Consider the following 22,474-nt stretch of genomic DNA (forward strand, 5'->3'; position numbering starts at 1 on the left):
GGTTAACAAGTCTGCGTCTTGGATGCTTGATGTGGAAGGATTAGATGGAGGACTTGCTGATAGGAAATAACTGCAACTGTCAGCTTCTCCAATGTACTGTTCTGGTACAGATTCTTTGACCTCAGACATGTTTCATGATAGTTATCATTGAAGGCTTCAAGGCCATCACAATTGCCAAGTTTACTTTGTACAGGCCGAGAACTTGGAGGACGGATGATGACGGTGGTGATGGTGTTCAGGCAAGAGCAATGCTTTGTGTCCCTAAAGATCTTCCCCAAACGCCTTGCTTATTTATTTATCTGTGATGATCTCTCACCAATTCTGTAGCTGTGAAGCCAACAGGTTCGACCTCACCTGCGAGTGATGAGTTCCAGCATGTCAGCAGGACTCTGAGAGAGCTTGGGAAGTGTAGCAGTACTGTCGCATCCATCGAATAAGACTCCCATGACTGTGATGAATACTTTCATGTCGGCAAACACGAATCTACCTTTTCTAATGTTGACTAAATCCTTCAGAGACGGATGCAAAAGAACAACAAAAGTTATAGATATGGAGTTCAAAGCGTTCGTTCTTTCTGGTTTGCTTGATGCTGTTTCAGGTGCTTCTCAGCACACCGAAATAAGCCATCAAAGCTTCCATGTCCTGTGGATGAGAAGATGGAGATTCTGCACCACCTTACTGAACTACAGGCTAATATAATGTTGCTGTAGATTAGATAAGAAGTTTGCGTTTGATTAGGATTGAAATATGGTTTTGAGTTGAAGTTTTATTAAAGATTAATTTATAACCTACCGAATAATATGATGTTATTTAGTTAATAATTTCTCTTTTAAATTATTGGTATTTTAGGTTTTTTTCATCCTCTTTCGTTATTATCAGAATAATTATATTTTTTTGAGAGAGTAGTCTCACATTATTAAGGATGGAAGAAGTATATCGAATTTGGCTTATAACATCACAAGTTTAAGTTTCTAAGTTGAATTGATGTGCAGTTTGATATATCATTACAATAAATATTCTTGACAGCTTAATCTGACTTAAGAGGAAAAATCTTAATACTTTTTGTGTTTTGTTTTTACACTAATGCTCATTGTTTCCATTACAGTAAAATCCCATATATATAGATATAAGAAAATTTTATGTTCACTCTCTATAGACAAGTGTTATAAATCTTAAATAAATGTGTGGAAAATGTCTGATGAAACAAAGCACAAAATAAAATAAAATAAAATGGGCACATAGTATTTTTTGTTTCTAATGTGTAGAACTTTGATAAACATAGATGTGATTTCTTTAGTTCCATGTGTACCTTTTAATTTCCAATGGAAAAGAAAACTAGTACTAGAGAGGAATGTGATATGGCAAAAGGACTGGTGTTTCCAATGATGTTAAGATTCAATAGAAAAGATGAAGACAAATGTTCAATCCATATTTCTATTGATAGAATTACTATGAATCTCTTCCTTTCACTTCATATATTTGTTTGCACAGTGTTTTCTGTTCAAGCAACAGTTGTTGTCAAGCTGACCCCATTGTAGAGCAAACAAGGATAAGAAGATAAAGAACACATGAGTGTAATTGGATGTAGTAATCCACAAATTGAAGATACCAAAAGATAAAGATGTGAATTAATCGAAGAGAGAGCATTCATTCTATGGGTGGAAGAATAGTGTTCAGAATTAGGTCATTGATCCCTGAGAACAATCTGTAGAGGGATGAAACATCATTCTGTAGATTCCAGCAGAAGATGAATGCAGTATGCATGCATTGGGTTTATGAGTGAGAGCATGATGTACAGGTCATTTTTACCTCCTTGTGATCCTCATCACCTACTGTTCCAAGGTCATCTCATCATGATAGCTGGTGGAAGTATGAAACTATTAGCAAACAGTCACTAGAAAGAGGGTGTCTCCTTTGGCCATGGCTGATGAAAGAGAGAAGCTAATTCTTGGAGCTAAGATGAAACTCTCTTTAGCTCAAACAAGGAGATGCTCATCACTTGTGATCAAGCAAGCAATGGCTCATGCAAATTATTCTAGCATTTAAAACCAAGGTTTCAAGCCACTGCAAACCTATTTAGGTTTAGAACAAACCCTAATTAATTACCTTGCAAATACATAGCCAACAGAAGAAGATGTACATTATACAGCGCAAGATCTAGCAAAGTGTTTGATATCATGAAGAGATCCACCACACTAACCTTCATAGGAGCACTAGATTCCACCGGGAGAACTGTGTAGCGTTCAGTTGAGCACTGAGAGTGGCATTATGCCGCCAGGATGGGCTTCTGCGGCAGCTGCTGTCAACTGTCTGCCGGAATCCATGGCAGGCATCATCAGGTGCTCATGAAGGTGGTGTGTGTATCCGCCGTCCACCAAATTCAGATCGGCCGCCCGCCGGCCGTAGGCCATGGCAGGAGCAGCAGCTGGCACCATGGGAAGGGGTGACTGCGGGCTGTGGCCCTGCGGTGGTTGAAGAGGCGGCCGCTTCCTCTTCTTCTTCTTCTCGTAGGCGATCCCCCTCGCTTTGGCCTGGCTGTCTCTTACCTCCCTGAGATAAAGGCGGACGGCGCGTGCGGCGAAGGGGTTGGTCTCCGGCTGGCCGCCGTTCTCCTCGAAGGCGGCGCGGAGGCGGCCGACGAGCGCGTCGAGGCTGCCCCAGGCTTGCTTGAGGGGGCACGGGCACGGCGCCGGGGGCTGCGGGTGACCGAAGAAGGGGCATCCGGCGGCGTGCACCTTGGTCTTGCCGAACTGGTCCAGGTAGCGGAGGAATTCCAGCACGTGGGCGCCGCTGCACCGGGAGAGCTCCAGCGGCGGGCGGTGGTTCCGCAGGTACTGCCTGAAGGTGTTCCAGTCCCGCCGCTTCTGCGACTCGTACCGGCTCGGCCTACCCCCGCCGCCGCCTTTTGGAGCGCCTGAATTGCCCGAGCTATCGGAGTTAATCGACGACATGCTTCCGTGGCTGAAACCAGCTTTCTTGATCTTCCAGAAACGATCAGTAACCAGAAGAACACGAGGACATCTCCACCAAGTTCTTCCCTTTCTTGATCTGCTGATCCAAGTCCGTTTCCTCTCTCGGTACTGCAATCTAGCTGGAGAAAGAGGAGGCCAGTGGCTGAGACCAAATAGACGACCAAAGCAGACGATGGAAGTGCAGGTACTTCTCTATTTCAGTGCACTGTTCTAAGAGACGATTAGTTCCTGAGCTGTGTGTGATGATGACGAGAAAGAAAGGACTATCCTGGGACTTACTTGAATTCCATGCCCATCACCCAAAGAGAAGAGAGAAGAAGAAGACACGATCCAGGAGCTCAGATCTGAGAACTCGGAGAACCTGAAGCTTTATGCCATGCTGGGCAGAATAGCTGGTTCCGAAGCGAGTAGGCTTCAATTAAGGAGATCAGCTGAAACATGTACCCTAGCCTTGAGATAGAGACACAACCATGTAGAGAGTCTCTCGCAGTCACAGGTAATTTCTTGAAGGTAAAGCTAAGCTCAGAGAGAGGACGAGAGTAAAGTGTGGCAGCTGATGGATGAGAGGGAGAGGAGACAAGAGGTGGGTCCTGAAACGTCGACAACCACCTCGTGGACATGGTGGCCTTGGCACGACGCACCTCACACTGCACACAACGTCAGCTCAGGGGGGAGGGTCTTCTCCCACCTGCACCTCCTCGTTCTCCTCGTCCCCAATCACCTGAACTCCTCTCTCCTCAGCCATGCATCGACGGCAGCAATGCACATTCCATGGATCACTAAATACTGCTAAACACGAGTTCAAGAACACCACCATGTCCACCTTTCTCCGATGGCAAAGACCTTAATCGAGGCTGCAAGCAGCAATCCTGGCAGTACAGTACAGTGTCACGATGACAAGACCAATCACTTTCCCCTGAAAAGCTCAGCTCCACCCGACACCTCCTGCCAGCCATTGTGCACTTGTACTTCCACAACCAGTTTCTGCTTCACAAACTTGACTCATACAATCATCCACACAAGTAAGCATGCGGATAACTTTTCTTTACCCTTCTCCTTCGTGCAATTGTTCCACAGACATTATGATCAGAAACGGACAGAGCCAATGACAGATACTGGGAGGATCAAGCATACAAGGTTTTGGGTGTATATGGAGTGCAGTGGCTGTTCTCATGCAGCTCCATAGCATTTGAACTACTGGTGTACATCGAGGAAACCCACACCTTCAATGGAGCAACACAAACACATTCGTTGGTAATGGAAACACCAGTAAAGAGAAGTAGGCCAGGAGATGAGTAATGAAGTCAGCAGATCTATTGGCTGTCTTCTTTGTCATCCTGAAGAGGTTCTTTTTATGTTTGATATAATGCTATATGAACTGAGGTTCATATAGCAGCAATTCATGAGAAGACAACAGTTGATCGGTTCATGCAAATACTTCTTTTTTTTAATTATTTTTTACGATTTCGTCATATATTTTGATTGATAAAAATATGTTATATCGAATGAGATTTCGAATCCTTAATTTTTAATATATTTTTATAAAATTATTAGATGATATGTATTTGATATTTTTGGCTAAAGTTAGACATTTAATGAGCTCAATTTCCTTATAATACATACATAAAATAATCAAAGGCAGTAAAATGAAGAAAAAATTTATGGAATATTACAAAATATTCCTTCATCACAATAAAAAATAAGCATTGAATATTATTTAGAATTTCTTCTTCAAATCAACCTTACAAATAATTATTTAGAATTTTCCTTCTCAACATCTCCCCCTCTCTTAATTGTCCACACACTAATAATTTCTTCTTCCTATTTCTTTACCTTTTGGGGTTCATCAACAACATAGTTTCTGGGAATTCTGATCTTTTGAAGTGGAGGCCATCAAGATGGCATCTTTTGCGGCTAGCAGATTTCCGGCATCACCGAATTCTACAGGCGGGATGCATTGCATAACCCGAGCGCTAGGGTTTAAGCTGATGGCGGTGGCCGATGGGAAGGGTGGGGCCTCGGTGGACAAAGGCCCTGGTAACGGGTTTGGAGGCTCGAGCGTTCGCTTTGCAGGTGAGATTCGTCTTCTCTTTCTCCGGTTTTCTTGGGGATTTTGGTCTTGTGGGTCGGCTTGAATGGGAAAGATTGGTTCTTGATGGTGTCATACTGTTGGATTGGGTTGAGGCGAGGTGGGCTTGTGATTCTCGTGGAGTCTTTGCTTGGGTCGTTTGCGTTAGGCCTGCAGGAGATCACAAAGTGGGCGATAGCTTTTGAGCGGCGGGTCCGTCGTTGGCTCTAATGCCTAGATGATGAACTTGCCACACGTGATTTTTCTTCCCTATGCCGTTCTCCTTTTTCTTTTCTTGGCGGTGTATACGCTATACTCGGCAACGCCCTATTGATTAGAGAATTGGATTTGCTGTCTTTAGCATATGAATCAATTTGATGCATCACTATATGCATTTTTCAGAGACAGTCTCTTTGATGAATTTTAGTTGGGGGGATTACAAGATGACAGTGGTAGCGTTGATCTCCATCGTATTGTGTTCGACGAGGAGGAAGATCAAATTTTCACCCTGGTGAATAGAGTAGAAGTAAGTTTACTCAGTCGGAGAACTCAATCATCATGCTTACTAGTTTATCTTGATTTGGTTGTATTAATTGGTGGAGCCATCTTCATCCTATTGTTCATTATTATGGCTTGCTCCATGGTATTTGGTAGCTCTGTTCCTTCTGTTTTGGCATTTATTTCAGTTGACTCTTTGATACCAATCTGATTTCCTCTGTGGATCAGTATGTCTTGAGAGTGATAGTTCATGCGCTCATATTTTTTACATTTGATGTGTACATTACAAGTATACTATCGATTGTCTTTATCATGTCAAGTATAAAAAGACAAAGCTAATAAATTTATATCATGGAAAGAAAATCCATAGTATAAATTGGAAGACTAACATTCAAATTGATTAGATTTGTCTTTTTCCTTAGAATTTAATTATTATAAAAACTGTATTAGCTAGGTGAAATTATAAAGATAAATATGAATATATTTTTCATACCCATATGTGGCTTGTATATTTAAGTTTCAAATGTCCATGTTTTCATTCTACAACAAGTGATTTTGTTAATTATTCTTTTTTACCTATCAGTCACACAAGGATACAGTCTAACCAAGGAGCACAGGAGTAATTGGCAAGAGATGTTCTTTTCCTAGGGCAAGTGAGTTGTGCTATTTCATTTATTAACTTTCTAATTTGTATTATCAAGCTCTATTTAGTGAATAAAATGTCAATGAAGCATGCTTTTAGCTGATACTGGTGTATATTTTCTTCTCTTTTATGCATTTTAGGTAATTGTATTTATTTCTTGTAGATTTTACTGCAAAGTGGTACCTTTTTTGTTGTACAAAATGAGTAGAGAGTAATACTTTATCATGGTTCTAGTTTTGGTTTTTTTTTTTTTTTTCCAACTTGTCTTGGATATGATTGAGGTTTTACATTCCATGTGCCAAGGTTTAAGATCTGGTTCTGGTACACACACCGGATGGTATGCCTCAATTAAGTAATAAGAAAACAGAGAAAATATTTGATATGTTGGTATGGTAACTCATAGTACACCAGTGTATTAGTCTGGATCTGGATTAATATATACAGTTGGTTTATTATGCACACCGTATTCTATGTATATCATCACCCTTGCAATGATAAATTTACAACAGTGGTGCATATTTGCTGTCTGTAGAGGGCTTTAGCTTGGAAAAGGGCTTCAGCTAGTCCATGTTCTTGAATCTCGAGAGGTTCCTGGAAAAATCTGCTTAAGATGGTGGGAGCATCATCTAAATGACATGAACAAGTGATCTTTCCTATCTTATCAAATGTTTGCTTCTGATACTCTGCCTTCTGCGTCAAGCTAATCCTTGACTACTCTCTGTAGGATATCCTTAGCATGGTAATTCTTTGATTAGGATTGATTTTCTATGTCCGTAGATTCTTCTAACAATCTGGTCATATAGACCTCTTTGACTGAGACATTGCCTTTTAAGGTTCATCCACTGCAGACTGGGCACAGAACCCAGAGTTTTTGAACCGGCAAGATCAGCATATAGATGCTGAAAATGTCCAAGATGGTAAAAGGTGCTGGTCACATCCTCATCCTTATTCCCTCCACCTGGTGCACCATCACTGTTTTCCCCAAATCACTCACACCATAGTGGCAGACTAAAGAGCTTGGGTACATTTTGCAGCAATGCTCAACTCACAGCAATAACCCTTTAGATGATTACTATCACCAGACTTGCTTAGCAAAGAGATCAGCTTGATTAAATGTAAAGCACCATGTCACGAAGATGATGGGCTAACTGGGCCATCAGGCTTATCAACTTCGTTTGCCCTAAATGTCAAAATACTTAAGTTGAGATTGATAGTAGTATATTTATCATACCCTTATAAATTAATTTTAGTCTTGTCCATTTCCGATGTGGGACAAATCGAGATGTTATAATTTTTTCCACTCAAGGGCTTGATGTCCTTGTAAGACCCAGCATAGTCCAGATCAAATGTTAGCATGGTATATGATGGCTCCACATCACGACGAGTCCTTTGACTCCATTCACTGGTGAGCCCCCTTATTATACCCAAATACAAAGTTGGCTCTGATACAAAAAAAAATGTCACATCCTGAAAGTTTTTTTTATATTTATTTAATACATATTTTTGTTTAATTTACTAATAAAAATAACATTATCCTACTTGGTATGTTGAATAATCATTTCCTAAATTTCATTAGCAAAAAAAAATGAAAAAAATTATACCTAATTTAGGGATTTGATTAAAAAAATTATACATAATTCATTAGCCCCATTTCTGCCCAAATGTCACTAAGGATCTATCACAGTCCAAGGATGAACAACCTGCACATCTGCAGGTGGTTGCTCTTGGGAGACCTTCCTTCTCCATTCATAGTCCACAGCCTCTTCTTGAAGTTGAATCACAATGATCATCAGTGGGTAACATCCTTGACCAGAAATCTTATTTGAAGACTCTAGAGCAAGTTCCTATGGTGGCTGCTAGAATCACCATCAAGCATGGCCATTGCCTTGTACTTGATGTAGATTACATCGATCGCCTGCTGCAATTTAGCTAGCCACAGGATGGTGGCTCCCATCTTAGGTGGAAGAGGGAAGTCTTCCTATAAGAGCTTGCCACATTGCTTTAGCTATTTGATCTACTTGGCCCAAGTAACTCCAGCCACTCTGCGCCAGCCACAGTGATCATGTTTCTTCGTGTAGTCTCTCTTCCAAGGGACCGGAAACTTCTTTCCTGCTACCTTCAGCTTCTCATGCCTGGCAGTGAGCTCACCTGTGTTGTCTGCATGGCTTTTTTCTGCCACCTGAGATTTCTATTTGGTGTGCCGCCATTGGATTCTAGTGCAGCTGAAAGTACAATTAATCTTGTGAAGAGTATTTCTTCATGGATCCATAGCATGGATCTCAATGCTCTCAGTGCTTGCTTAGCTGCTGTTGTTTATTCTTCAGAACAGCCCCCTCTTCGCCCGCTTGGAAGTTCTGCTGGTGATGGTGCTTCCGTCATCGTAAAATCTGTTCTTGATAGGGCAACAGAGCTTCTAACTGACCATGATACTGCTATAAGTTGCAGCATACCCAGCTGCAACGTGTGGCAAGCATCATTTAATGCCTTTTTTGGATTCGTCAAGAAGTACTGTCTTAGTACATATGACAGTATAATGCAGTCCTTGACATTGCAGACTCCAAATGCTGCTGTTATTGGGTCAGAAGTCACCCAAGCTATAATTAGGGATATGACTATGGGCTTGTTACGTTCAGGTCTTCCTCATAATAATGAACATCAGCGTAAGCTGTTACTTGATTTTGTTCGGAGAACAATGGTTGCTACTGGGTACAATTGTCCTTAGGGATGAAATGAACCAGTAACTCCTCGATGAGTTTCAGGTCGGAGTATTGACTATTCACATGTATGATGAAAAGTACCTTAGCTTTTTGTGATCCTCCTTTAACATTCCACTGCCAATGTCACGCATACATGCTGCTTCCTCAGCAAGACAAGCTGTGTCAGGTGGAAAGCAAGGTGGAAAGCAGTAAAAACTTGATAGAGTTTGAACAGATAAACTTGTCATGTTCTCCTTTTTATTAGCCCAACCACCAGTCTTCTTTTCATATACTGGCTCTTGAACATAGTTGGATTCGAATGGAAGTATTCTTCCAGGGGAGCTTATTTGGGTGCTCCATATTTGTAACTCCAGATGGATAGGGATAGGAACTGTACAGATTCTGTTGCTTTAAGCGTTTCTTTTCTGCTCTCTTTTGAGGATCTGTAGCTTTCTCTGTTTCTAGTTCTTGTCTTGTTGGTTGCCGTAGGGAGTTTGCTTTAGCTACTTTGATCAGGCCTTCAGCAACAACTGCTTCTTTTGAGGTGCGGCTTTTAGGAGTTGAAATCCTTTTTGGATTTGATCCATAAATTATTGCAAATTTTCTTTTATGCCTGATGCTTGAGGAGTCTTTATCTTTTGTTCTCTTGTGAATTCTGAGTCATTCTCAAAATGGTCTTTATTTACAGAGAAACTTCTATTCTGAATGGCTATAACTTGAGAAGTTACACAAACTTTTGGTCTGAAAGGGGCTTTACCTTGAAAATACGATGACAGGTATGCAATTGCTTTCATGATTGGTAGGATTACACTGTCCTTTATCGTTCCAGATGGTTGTCTTCTGCATCCAAAAGTTGTTAAAGCTAAGCTGACTAGTTCAGCATGAAAAGCACTTGGCATCTAAAACAACTCAGACCAAAGGAGGGGCCATGATACCCCTCTCTCTCTCTCTCTCTCTCTCTCTCTCTCTCAAGCTATGAGCTTACCATCAAATGGAACAGGCCTAAAGTTGGCAACCACCAACTTTCCTTTCCTTTTCCTACTTTTCCCAACTTTTCATTCACACAAACATTTCCTACACTTTGTCTATGTTTTATATATGGCTGATGCCTCACCTGTATGTTGACTGTTGGTTTGCAGAGAGATTTTGCCCACCTACCTGCAGGTTGACATGTGAGCTAAAGTGTTCTGTTAATTACGGTACGCTTGAGAACATATTTGAAATGTGCATTCAGCATTCAATGCACATGTCAAATATGAATTGATATTTAGTATTTTTTTTTGAAAATCATATCTAGCTTAGATACTGTATTAGAAATACTCAAATGTTGATGTTATCTCATAATAGTATTTGCAGGATGTTAATATAATTTTTTTTAATTTTAAAAATATTTTATGATTTTATCTAAATTTTAAAATTACCAAAATTATTTAGTAATAAACAAACATAATTTATTTTTTATTTATTATATATTTGGGCCATATGAAATTTTTATAAGATTTTCATTTACTTATTAATTTTTAAAGGATAAATTTATCATAAAATATTCAATAAACTTTTGAAATATAATTTTATCAAACAACACTTACATCAATGCATATTTTTTTTTTTTAATAATTTTTATCTATTATTTATCAAACACACAAAATATTTTGTAACCACATATTCATTCAAATCCCTTTAACTAATACTAGTCTCTTAGTCCTCCATTGTGTTGACTCCTGGTTTTCATGCAGATTTCACTACCACCAGTGCCTCCTTACCTGTATGTTGACATGTCAGCTAAAATCTACTTGAGCATTTCCTTGTGTTGACTCTTGGTCTGCAGAGAGATTTTGCCAGCTTACCTGCATGTTGATATTTGAGCCAAAATCTACTTGAGCATTTCTCTCTGTTAACTAGTTTCTGCAGGGTGTTGACTCTTTGTTCGGTTCGCAGGAGGGATTCATTCTGCCATGTTACCTGCACGTTGACATATGAGCCATTATTTTCTGACACATCAGTCCCTCCAATGCGTTGACTCAATCTTACAGCATGTTGACTTGGTGTTATCCAAAATCTATTTAAGCCTTCCTTTCTGACAGATTCTTGGATCACGGTTCGCAGTGAGATTTTGCTGAAACCATTGCATCGGTAGCTGCAACGCCTGAGGTACTGACATCTTAATTGAGTCGGTTAATAAGATTATTTTATCGGATCTAATAAAAATAAATGTTCAAGAATTATGAGTCATTAGAAACTAAAAGAAAGTGAAACGGTTGCATCTCCAATCAACTAACGCTATATGCGAAATTAATTACTTGGTTTTTTATTGCTTTTACCAATTAGTCAAAGACAATTGCTTTGCGGTATGCTTTGATGTATCAAATATTTTTTTATTTTTTTTATATTGTAGCAGTGCTACAGTATAGTAATGTAGCACTGTAACGATATCGGACGATTCACATATCGATAACCTGTCGGATTGATACGTATCATACGGGTGATACGTTTCGATACGGTAGATCTTGATTATGTTAATAATAGATAAAATAGGAGTTGACTATAAAGGTATGTATGCGTAAGTTTTTGAATCTTTTATTGTATATATATATATATCTCTTAAATATAAATAAAAAAATAATTTTGGAGGGATATTAAATGTAAATATAAATGTACATTTGTTACCTAAAGATGAATGCATGTTATCCAATCAAATTGAAATTGGCAAAAGGATTCCTGCATTTGAAAGCGAGTGCAGCTGTCACGGGAAGAACATGGGAATGCGAGAAAAGAAGCGGCAGATCTCCCCCCATTTCTCTGCTACGCTTCCTCTCCTCCCTCTCTCTAATTTCAACGCTTCCGAGGTCCAACCTGACTCGTCTCACTCTCTCTCTCATGCCTTCGTTCTTCAGGGGTCTCTCCTACATCTCCCTCTTTCTTTCTCTCTCTCATGCCTACGTTCTTCGGGGGTCACTCCTACGTCTCCCTCTCATGTGACTCGCGTCGCCGGGTACCCTTCGCCAAGACTCGGGTTTTTTATCCAGTTTATATTGCCTAGTTTGATTCTTCGCTGCTGGTTTTGTGTCGTTTCGGTTGGGATTTGTGGCTTTATGCTGTTCCTTTTCGTCGCGGGGTGTTGCCTTGCGGCTTATTTTGCCTTCCTTATATCTTCTGGGGAATTCATTCTGGTTATGTTGCTTGCATAGGGATGTTAATGGTCGCAATTTGATTCCTCTTTTTGGTCTCGTATACATTTGTGGCTGGTGGTTCTTGATTGAGATTTGGGTTTTGTGTGGCATAGGGATGTTAAAAGTCGCAATTTGATTCCTCTCTTTGGTCTCGTATACATTTGTTGGTGGCGAAGGAATATTAAATGTCTCACTCACTTTTGTGGCTATTGGTTTTCGATCGACATTTGGATTTTGCCTTCTCAAGATATATCCTTCTTCCTAGTCTTGCCTATCTGTCTGTAGGATCGCATCACTCTTCTCCTTGGTGCTGTTGAAATGTCGCGTGTCTTTGTTCTGTTTTGATGGAAGCTTCATTTTTGTTCTTGTTTTCTTTGACATTTCAGTTTCCTAATTACTTTTCTTTCTCTTGTGTATAGCTAAGATGGGTTCTTTCTTGTTTGTCGACCTTATATCATCAAACTTCTTTTGAGACGAACCTTCTCCGAGCTCTTTCTTTTAAGTTGACAATTTAGCATTTTTCTCATGTTATCCTCTTTCTAAATCCTAGTGTAACTGAGGGATTGGTTTCCTTTATGGTAATAGCTTTGAGTTGAACGGCAGACTAGCATGCAGAAATTGTTTCTTTTTTTTCCTTTCTTTTAATATATCGAATCTCAGGCTTACAATTATGAGAAAAAAATAATTTTTCATTCCCTGCCAAGCTGAAACTTGATTTGCCATTGACTTTGCTACAGCTCTTTCTTTCTCTCGTTGGCAACTGTAAATTTGCTTCTTAGGAGAGACAGGGTCCTTATCACCCTAAATTTTAGCAACCTTTTCAGTGTCACATTTGCCTACCAATTAATTGGAAACAGGTACTGATAGTCTTTTCCTTCTTCATTTTGTTTTATCGGTTACTCAATATAAATTATTTGTGGTTTTGCTTAGATTATTGATGTAACTATCATTGGTTTATTTTGTGCCACTGAAATTTACTGAAATCTTATAAATTTTAATCTATGAAATGCTCCCAAATATTCCTTCCTTTAGATCATTCTTTTAATTCCATCATTTTTCTTTTCCAATCTGTAGTCTCTCTAAAGATCTAATTGATTTGGTTTTGCAGTGATGGACTATTCAGATTCAAGACACAAACCTCATATTATTGGGAAAGTTTTTATTGCAGTTTTTCTGATAGTCCTGTGCATACTGATAACGAAGAAATCCCCAGATCCTAGTGGCGCCAGTTTGGTAGGTTACTACTCTTCGACAAATTTCACGAGTCTAAGTTTCTATAATTAGTGATCTTTTTGGATTTGGGGGAAAAGCTATAACTCAATTATAGTCCATGGCAATCTGGAGGATTGGATATCTTAAGATACTATTAATGTCAATATCATATATGCATCGAACATACATTAGTTTTGGATGAATAGTTTACTTTTATCTATCTTCACATTTTTTATATCATAGTATAGTAATTGTGTAGAAAAGTCATTTACAAAAATATTCAACATAATCAAATACTGGTAATATCTAATAAACTTGGACTTTTGCCTTACTTTGATTCTGAGTATCTCTTTAATTTCTGTACATTAAATGTGTTCTGAATAATTGTTATTTGCTTACATTATATAATGATCCTTAGTTATATGTAATACAACAATGACAACAGGCTATAAATTATATGTACTTTTAGTATAAAATTAGAAGTGTGATTTGGTAGATATGTAATTACTAGTTACCTTGTCCATGCCATGTCGTTAATGCTTCTATTAAATTAGCCATGTTTTCTTGTCCATATCATGTTGCTTTCGTGGCCTGTCCATATTAATGCTTCATAGATTGGAGTAGTACATGCAAATAAAAATATTAGCCTTGCTCTAGAAACCATACTTCCTTTTACAAGTATCAGATTTTGATTATTGACTACTATTCTAAAGAAACACAGACACAAAACACAGACACAAAACAGATTTTGATATTGTTCTATCGTTCACCAGCTCATCACTAATGTCCCTATGAAAAGGTTCAGACATGGACTCACTTTGAAATTATTAGTTTAAACCTGATTTTAACTGTTTGATTCTTCTCTTTAAATTGCCTATAATTTCTTTAATTTATTCTTTTCCTACAGTTATCTCTTCATGTGCCTGGGGCAACTCATGTCTTAGTAACAGGTGGTGCTGGCTATATTGGCTCACATGCTGTACTTCGACTGTTAAAGGACTCATATAGAGTGACCGTAGTGGTAAATCAATTTTACCTAAGAAACATAATGGAACAATGTTTAGATCTCTGCATGAAGGGGTTCAAGTATGTTCTAGTAATAGCTACTCTTTCTGTCATGGTATTTTGTAGGATAACCTTTCAAGGGGAAATATTGGAGCTATTAAAATTCTCCAGGCACTCTTTCCTGAGCCTGGGAGACTTCAATTTATTTATGCTGATTTAGGCAATGCAAGAGCTGTATCCTGACCATCTGAATTTTCAGCAAGTTACAATTTATTTCTCTATAGATCTTTGCATAAGATGGGTTTTTAAGTTCCTTCTTTGACATGATATATTAGGTTAACAAGATATTTGCAGAAAATACATTTGATGCTGTTATGCACTTCGCAGCTGTTGCGTATGTGGGAGAAAGCATGCTTGAACCTCTTAGGTATTCTATTGAATTTTTTTTGCAATAATCTCATATAGGCAGAAAAAGGTGTTGTGAATTCTGTCATCTTTGTATTGTAGAGTGGGTTTTATTAACTTTATTATTGTAGTAAATTCATTGTTGTATTTCTCTATCACCTGCAGTTGGCTTTCGTGTATATATATATACACACACATACATATATTGCAAGATAAGACTCATTAAGTGCCATATCTTCTGTATCTATTAGATCAATATGCAACTTATGGATTTATAAATCTTTGCTCTTTCCATACTTTGAATGTCTTTGAGACTTTTCTTAATGTCTTGTTTTCTTGTAATTGTCTGATTTATGGGATTTCCTTAATTTTGTTCTGTTTCAATATTTGACTATGATTGGTCCGTCATTAACCTTACAGCTTCAAAGATATAGAAATTATGTAATGATAATGAAAATGCACATGGATAATTTCATTTCCATGGATCGCCATTTTGTGTACCTAACCTGCATGGACTGTCATTTCACGTACCAAACTGTATTGATCATTGGTTGGACCGATATATATTGGTCGTTACTGTGTACCAACACATGGTACACACCAATACTTATTGGTGTTTCGAATATAAAGAAGAAAGAGAAGAGGAAGGGGTGATGGAGGAGGAAGGAGGATGAAGAAAGAGTAGAAACGAAGAGGATGAAAGAGGAAAGAAGATGAGGAAGAAGCGTACCCGTTGGCAACACACGATGGGCGGCAGGCAGCGACGAGCACCTGCACAAGGTGAAATGGGAAGGCCTCGTGTTTGGAGCGAAGTAGGCTCACGAGTGAAAGCCCTCAAGTATTTGGACTGGAACACCCAAGACAAGGGTGGTCCGCATTTTGGTTCACACCCGGACTAGTGCATACCACCCGTTTTATACTGGTCCTAGTGAAACGTCAAACATTAGATAATTCCATTTTATTCTTCATATCTATGTATTTACATGTCTTTATGTCTGAGATACCAGTGATCCACCCATACCACATAGTATGTCCACTTATGATCTGTTATATAGTTAGGAGCTATGAAGCTGAGATCTTTTGCAGATGGTCAAGGATCTTTCTAGTGTTATAGTTTACAATCACAAAAGTTTTTATATAGTGCCATTTCAGATATGAAATGGTCCCATGTCACATCGAGGTTCAATCAATAAAAGTTTGAGAGCTGCTGTGTTGTTAGAATTCATGATTGCAGTGGTATAATATCATTATTTGGATGCTTGTTTTTATCTTGTCACTCTAGTTTTTAAATGGAACCAGAGTTTCATATTCAGGTTTGATTGGGGCCATTTGGCTTGTTTCTTATGGAAGTACTCCTTTTCATGCGGTGATCATGCATTAGTAATGTCTGTAAAATTCTTGATGTTTCATTGTTTTTTTTTTCAGATTGCTTTATATTCATGTGGCATTTGGAACTATTTTCGTTTTCTCCTTATTAGTGTCACTCTAGTGATGTTTCATTCATTTGTTGTTATCACCATCTATTCTTGACTTGTGTCACTTTTTCTCTGAGATGTTATGACTGACCCAATATGCAAACTTGTAAAACTGGTAAAACTTTAATATCTTGGTTATATAGTTTTTTATTTAATTTTTTGCTTTCTTCTGTAACAGGTATTATCACAATATAACAGCAAACACTTTGGTAGTTCTTGAGGCTATGGCAGCTCATGGCGTTAAAACTCTTATCTACTCAAGTACATGTGCTACATATGGAGAACCAGAAAAAATGGCCATTACAGAAGAAACTCCTCAGGTTAGCAGAGCATACAGTTTTATTGTTCCATTTCATAATAGCATCACTAGATGAAGAATTCATAATTAGATAAGTAGTGACAGTGTACATTCTCAGATTTTTCTTTCCATTGTTCTTTACAATAAAAGAAATAATATTAAAACAAGAGAGAGAGAGAGAGAGAGAGAGAGAGAGAGAGAGAGAGAGAGAGAGAGAGAGAACCCCCTATTTCTCACCAACCATGGTCTCTCTAAATTATCTTCACCGTTATTCCATTGTAGTTTGTTACTTTGATTAATCCACATGAACTGCTTGGCCTATGTTCTCATCATGTTCAGTCTTACCAATTCTGGTAACTCCTTATTCATGACCATCATCATACATTCCTTAAGCCATTATTGTTCATTGAGCCACTAATGTTCTATTGATATCTTATACCAACTGCAACTCTATGGGTAACTTGTTTATTTATTTCTATTGTTCATGCATTATCTGTGTATAATTGTCTATAGTTGATTTACTTCATTTTACAGAAAACTGTATGCACCCTATCAAACTTTGTTATTGGTAGCTTTTCCATCTCATATGTGATATAGTGGCTCATGATTGGTCATCCATCGCATCCCAATTCTTTAATCGCTCATATCCATCATATGTAACAGCTCTTTAGACATATTCCATAAAGTTCTTTCCCTTTTTGAAATAAAATCTTGGCTTTGCCTCCCCCTTTCTGAATGCTCTTTTCTAAGCAATATTTGTTATTTACATTTAGAAGGTAGCACTTGTTACATATGATCAACAAATTTATGGTCGATCACAATCTTTTATTACCATTGAGATCCATAAAATGTCATGTACATAGTTAAGAGTATTTAATTTTTATGTATACTTCTATTGAAGTCTATTTAGATATCTTTCTACCTCCTCTCGAACCATTAATAATAATTATTTTACTTTATTTAACTATAGCATACATATATACACACACATATATATATATATATATATATACATATATATATATATATACATATATATATATATATACATATATATATATATATATATATATAATTTGTTGTGCCCTGTGATCGTGCTACTTAAATAAGATTTATAACTGCAGGTTCCTATCAATCCTTACGGAAAGGCCAAGAAAATGGCAGAGGACATCATTCTGGATTTCTCAAAGAACTCAGATATGGCTGTTATGATTCTGAGGTCTGTTGCTAACACTAACAATTTAAACCACTAAATCCGACAGAATGAGATTGATGCCTTTTCTTTCAGATATTTTAATGTCATTGGGTCAGATCCAGAAGGAAGGTTAGGTGAAGCTCCCAGGCCTGAACTGCGAGAGCATGGTCGCATATCTGGTGCATGCTTTGATGCAGCATTAGGCATCATACCAGGGCTGAAGGTATATTCTAATTCGGAAATGTCATATGTTAGATGGTAAATCTCCAATGCAAATAGAGGTAAATTCATCTTTTGTTTGTCATCCATAGGTTAAGGGAACAGACTATCCAACAAGAGATGGAACTTGCGTAAGAGACTACATTGATGTCACGGATCTCGTCGATGCTCATGTCAAAGCCCTTGATAAGGCAAAGCCTAGAAGAGTTGGCATCTACAATGTCGGTACCGGGAAAGGTAATTCTACTTCTAATGCAGGGATAGTGTGCATGCTGCATCTCAGTGTCTTCTGAACCTGTCTGTGTTATCTCAGGTATAACAGTGAAAGAGTTTGTCGAGGCCTGCAAGAAAGCAACAGGCGCAGACATTAAGGTTGAGTACCTCAGCCGCAGACCAGGGGACTATGCCGAGGTTTACAGCGACCCTTCGAAGATCAACCGTGAGCTCAATTGGACGGCACATTACGCTGATCTTGAAAAGAGCCTTTCGATTGCATGGAGATGGCAGAAATCACATCGGAATGGTTATGGGTCACCCTGACCAATCCTCCCAAGATGTGGACTTAAAAAGAGTGGAAGGCCTTAACAATGCTGTTGCTTAGTTCAATTCAGACACACTAGAGTTGTCACTTGAAGACATTTAACTGTAGGAGCAGGGTGCTGTTATGTTTTCTTTTCTTTTTTCGGTGTGATGGAATGCTGAAAGTTTCTAATAGCTCAGATTTTCTTTGGATCAATGTGGTTTTATAGTATTAGTGTTATATTATGTAAAGAATTTTTTCATGGGATCTCATCTATGAGGAATTGATAGGCTGAATGGAAAGTATAAATTGATTGTCTTGAGCTGTATTATGTAATCGATCTCTTCTGCCACTGAGACAGAATGCCTAACTTGGAGTTGAATCCCTCACCGTTCGAAGGCCTCATCAGCCATAAAACTCGCAGGAACCTGAAGACCTGGATGCCAATTGCTTTGCTACCGAGATGCATGACAGAGCACTGCCGTCAAAGTTGCAAAGAAGGAAGAACAGCTGTGACTACCGTAGCAAAGATGACGATAGGAGGCCAAGCAACTTGTATACAACAACTACTACTACTGTCGACAACAAGAGCAAGATGTAGGAGGCCAAGCAACTTGTATACAACTACTACTATTGTCGGCAACAAGAGCAAGATGAAAGAAGCGTATGTGAAGAAGACGCGGGCAGCAATCAGAGCTCTACTCAGAATGAGCAACACGACGAAGTTAACCACAGGGCAATCATCGACAGCACGCAATCTAATGATTGTTAAGTGTGTTCGTCCGATGATTGTTCTCTTCGATTTGTTCATACCATATCCAGGACATAAGAGGCTTGTAATCGTAGCTCATATGCGATCACTGTGTGTGAAGGCAAAACTATCTAAAAATGAAGTCTCCAACCAACTTATAGTTGTTTCATAGAACACAGTTGCTACATGAAACGTTAAGACATTGGAGATGGTAAACATGATTGTAGCGAGGCAATGTTGGATTCTATGAAACAAGACGATTATAGACGAATTTAACGAAAGAAATGATGTAGAACATCAAGACGATTGAGGACACCACACTGGCTAAGCTAAAGAACATGCAGATCTTGAGCACGACTAGTAATGATTCAGAAGAAGAAGAAGAAATGGTGAGAAAATACGACGATGAAATTGCATCTGCTCCCACAAGCCCATAATAATAAATAACACATTTAGTACCTTCATATTTTAATAAGTTTGAGGATAACAAATGCAAATTAATATGATACTCAATTGGTAGGTAAAATCTTTCATAAATAATGAAATAAGAGAGCCAGACTTCATGGATGAAATTGCAATTGGCAATAACAAACTTGTGGAGACATCATGAGCAACAAAGTCATAAGTAAGAATTTTTGAACAAAATAAAAATTATCAACAAAAACCATCACAAATTTGATAGCAATTGGGATTTGAATACCACAAGACAACATCTTCTTCTCAAGAAGAAAAAATATATATAGATATATATTCATTCACCAGAAGACAATATGTTCTTCTCAAGAAGACAATATATTCATTCACCAGAAGGCAATGTGTTAAACCTGATGTTGAGGTCTCCCACATGTATGTCAGGCATATGCTTGGAGACTTTGAGCAGGATCTCAAAACATATGCTACAAAAACAACATAGCTTTTCTCCCAAGATCCAAAATATGATGTCATTCCTTCGGATTGAGAAAGATGCATGAGATCACTCTACAGAAACTAAATCAACCAATTCTTGGGCTAAGAAACCGAGTCCTACAAGAATGCACTTAAAAGAAGACTTCCACCTCTTCAAGTGCAATAAATCAAATACCCAATGTATAATGTCTAAATCATGCACATGTTTCTAGTAAAGAAATATTTTATCACAAAACCAAGCATTTAAGTCGAGATTAAAAAAAATATATATAAGACACTTAGTCCATCAATGCTTTATGAATTTGAGTATTGGACGGTTAAAAAACAACATATACAGAAAGTTTATATTGCTTTTATGAAAATATTGAGGTGGATATATGAAGTTACCAAGAAAAATAGGAAAAGAAATATTGTCACTCGTAAACAATTAGATGTTTTTCGATAGAAGGTCAAATGGGGAAGAATAATTTAATATGGTACGTAGATATGCTTAGGAGACTTACAGATGTAATAGTCGGAAGAGATGAAATAATTACTATTAGTGAAATAGTAGTACGAGAAGAAGTAGGAAACCACCTCAAAACTATAAGAAAAGACCTCGAGTCTATTCCTACCTGGATCTCTCATCAAACATAATGCTAGGTCTATTTTGATACCATTTGTTATGACCCAATCTGATAGGATACAAACCCATTAGCCTGATGTTGATAGATTTAGAACCACATAGTCAAGATTGTTTAGGCTCAAACGAAAGGCAGTAAACCCACTTTAGTATATAAACAAATTCAATGGTCTTCCCATATCTCTGATGTAGGATTTTACCAATATTGTTAAAGTGCATTTCAGGTGGGATCTCAAATTAGCACCACTTCTAATCAACATGAACTCTATTTCTTTCACAAAGTTCATCCATAATAGAAAAAAAAAACATGATTAAGAATTGAAGCAAGCACCATTAAAAGGTTGAGAAGGAACAGCTACAGAGACATATCATAAGGCAAAAAGAAACAAGAAAAGCTAATAACTGAGTGCAAATATTAAGCATTAGAGAGCTACTAAGCAAAACTCCATCAACACACCTCTCACAACATGAGAAGCATTGGTGAGAAGTGCATGACTGTCCTCTTCATGGACACATACTACTTGGATCTCTGCCTCATCTTTCGTCGCTTCCTCTTGAGTCTCCGCATCCGCTTCTTCTTCCACTGCAGCAATAAAATGATTCAGCTGCGAGAACTAATGGTCAAAGCACAATTTTGAATATAGAGAACAGGACAGAATAGATTAAGATCAATATTTGCACATAAGAGTATGTAAACAAACCTTTATCTTGTATCAAGGCTGTGATTTGAAGACAAAAGCACAACAAAGACTATAATGATCGATAAAAAGAAGCACACAAATGACGATGAATCAACAAACTTCTGATACATCTCAACCAACGAAAACTAACGACGGCAGAAATCGTCGCATGGAAGACACTTCCAAATTCTTCAAACAAATCAAAACCACGTTCCACGAAAAGCAAACCGTTGCTCATCCCTCTTTGATTCCTCCCAAATGAAGATAAAAACAACGCACGGATAATTTTACCAAGTGACGATCGAGAAGATCATTCAAAAATCAAACCCCAAGTAGAACATTTATTCTCCCAAAGAAACCACTTTTCGTCTCAAATATTACAAATACTATCACCAGTTGAATTCACATTGAAAAGATCCCAAACATCTCCAAAAAGATATTCCTCCGGAAAAAGAAACAGGGAGACGATTCGGATCTCAAAACAGAAACGATAAGGGAACAAAGAATACCGTAAAACAAAACCAAAATCATACCTTTGCCCTCATCCCAACGGAACAACGAAGCCTGCGATGATTTCCCTCGCGAAATCGCCCACTTTCTTTTCCCGGTGCGGCGGCGGCGTCGTCGAGATCGGAGGTCGGAAGCACCAGTTTAAGGTTTACAGCATGTATATATATATATATATATATAAGAATGAACGGTTGTGATTTGATCAAACTAAATGATGCAACTAGGCCGGGTCGGGTGGCGAGATTTCCAGAACCGGTCCAGATAAACATCGAGCCGAATGGGCCGAATCACAACCATGTTTAAGCCCTTCAAAGTCGTTGCACATCTCGTGACCGAATTGATGCGAAAATGCTAGTCGGGAAATTTCAATAACCCTCATTCCTACCGGCCATGCAGTGGAGGACACTACTGGGGCCAGTGGCGGGGCCCGAGAAAATATGTGACGTGGGCACGGCTACTCTGGGAATTGTAATGACCAAATAGGGCTCAAATCACCGTATTGATTGGTCGACAATACAGGCACTCCTCATATGACTGTTGAGGTCATTTCACTTGCGGTCGTGACGTTTGCTGCACGCATTTCCAATTGGGACGACCTTCGTGTCACGCACTAGCAGCCCCACTAAAGT

General features: G+C 38.4%; 3 protein-coding genes and 2 long non-coding RNA genes across 7 annotated transcripts; 3 read left to right on the plus strand and 2 right to left on the minus strand.

Moving 5' to 3' along the window:
* Positions 1 to 2,075: 2,075 nt before the first annotated feature.
* LOC103971791 (protein G1-like1) lies at positions 2,076 to 3,447 on the minus strand. Of its 2 annotated transcripts, none has more exons than XM_009385911.3 (2): positions 3,252 to 3,447; positions 2,076 to 3,091 (listed from the first exon to the last, which is right to left on the minus strand). In XM_009385911.3, the coding sequence occupies exon 2, from the start codon at positions 2,949 to 2,951 to the stop codon at positions 2,244 to 2,246; it is 708 nt and encodes a 235-aa protein (XP_009384186.2). In that variant the 5' UTR covers positions 2,952 to 3,091; positions 3,252 to 3,447; the 3' UTR covers positions 2,076 to 2,243. The 2 variants fall into 2 exon arrangements, with proteins under 2 accessions (XP_009384186.2, XP_018675853.2); XM_018820308.2 differs by having other exon boundaries at positions 2,076 to 3,177; positions 3,252 to 3,444.
* A 1,354-nt stretch (positions 3,448 to 4,801) lies between these two features.
* On the plus strand, positions 4,802 to 11,327 carry LOC135652617 (uncharacterized). Its single transcript, XR_010502161.1, has 6 exons — positions 4,802 to 5,296; positions 5,443 to 5,566; positions 6,122 to 6,191; positions 9,566 to 9,653; positions 10,017 to 10,076; positions 10,614 to 11,327. It is a non-coding gene; the product is annotated as an uncharacterized LOC135652617 (long non-coding RNA).
* Positions 8,343 to 8,903, plus strand: LOC135586206 (protein PAT1 homolog). The gene has a single exon (XM_065173105.1). The coding sequence runs from the start codon at positions 8,343 to 8,345 to the stop codon at positions 8,901 to 8,903; it is 561 nt and encodes a 186-aa protein (XP_065029177.1).
* A 403-nt stretch (positions 11,328 to 11,730) lies between the features above and the next one.
* On the plus strand, positions 11,731 to 18,638 carry LOC135584116 (probable UDP-arabinose 4-epimerase 3). Of its 2 annotated transcripts, XM_065174127.1 has the most exons (11): positions 11,731 to 11,869; positions 12,785 to 12,904; positions 13,156 to 13,280; positions 14,167 to 14,280; positions 14,391 to 14,498; positions 14,600 to 14,691; positions 16,323 to 16,464; positions 17,567 to 17,661; positions 17,731 to 17,860; positions 17,949 to 18,093; positions 18,170 to 18,638. In XM_065174127.1, the coding sequence occupies exons 3-11, from the start codon at positions 13,158 to 13,160 to the stop codon at positions 18,394 to 18,396; spliced, it is 1,176 nt and encodes a 391-aa protein (XP_065030199.1). In that variant the 5' UTR covers positions 11,731 to 11,869; positions 12,785 to 12,904; positions 13,156 to 13,157; the 3' UTR covers positions 18,397 to 18,638. The 2 variants fall into 2 exon arrangements, with proteins under 2 accessions (XP_065030199.1, XP_065030200.1); XM_065174128.1 differs by lacking the exon at positions 12,785 to 12,904 and having other exon boundaries at positions 11,735 to 11,869.
* A 2,328-nt stretch (positions 18,639 to 20,966) lies between these two features.
* LOC135652153 (uncharacterized) lies at positions 20,967 to 22,003 on the minus strand. The gene is made up of 2 exons (XR_010502077.1): positions 21,869 to 22,003; positions 20,967 to 21,238 (listed from the first exon to the last, which is right to left on the minus strand). It is a non-coding gene; the product is annotated as an uncharacterized LOC135652153 (long non-coding RNA).
* Positions 22,004 to 22,474: the final 471 nt, after the last annotated feature.

The sequence above is a fragment of the Musa acuminata genome, chromosome BXJ3-11 (assembly GCF_036884655.1).
Source record: "Musa acuminata AAA Group cultivar baxijiao chromosome BXJ3-11, Cavendish_Baxijiao_AAA, whole genome shotgun sequence".
Lineage (NCBI taxonomy): Eukaryota > Viridiplantae > Streptophyta > Magnoliopsida > Zingiberales > Musaceae > Musa > Musa acuminata.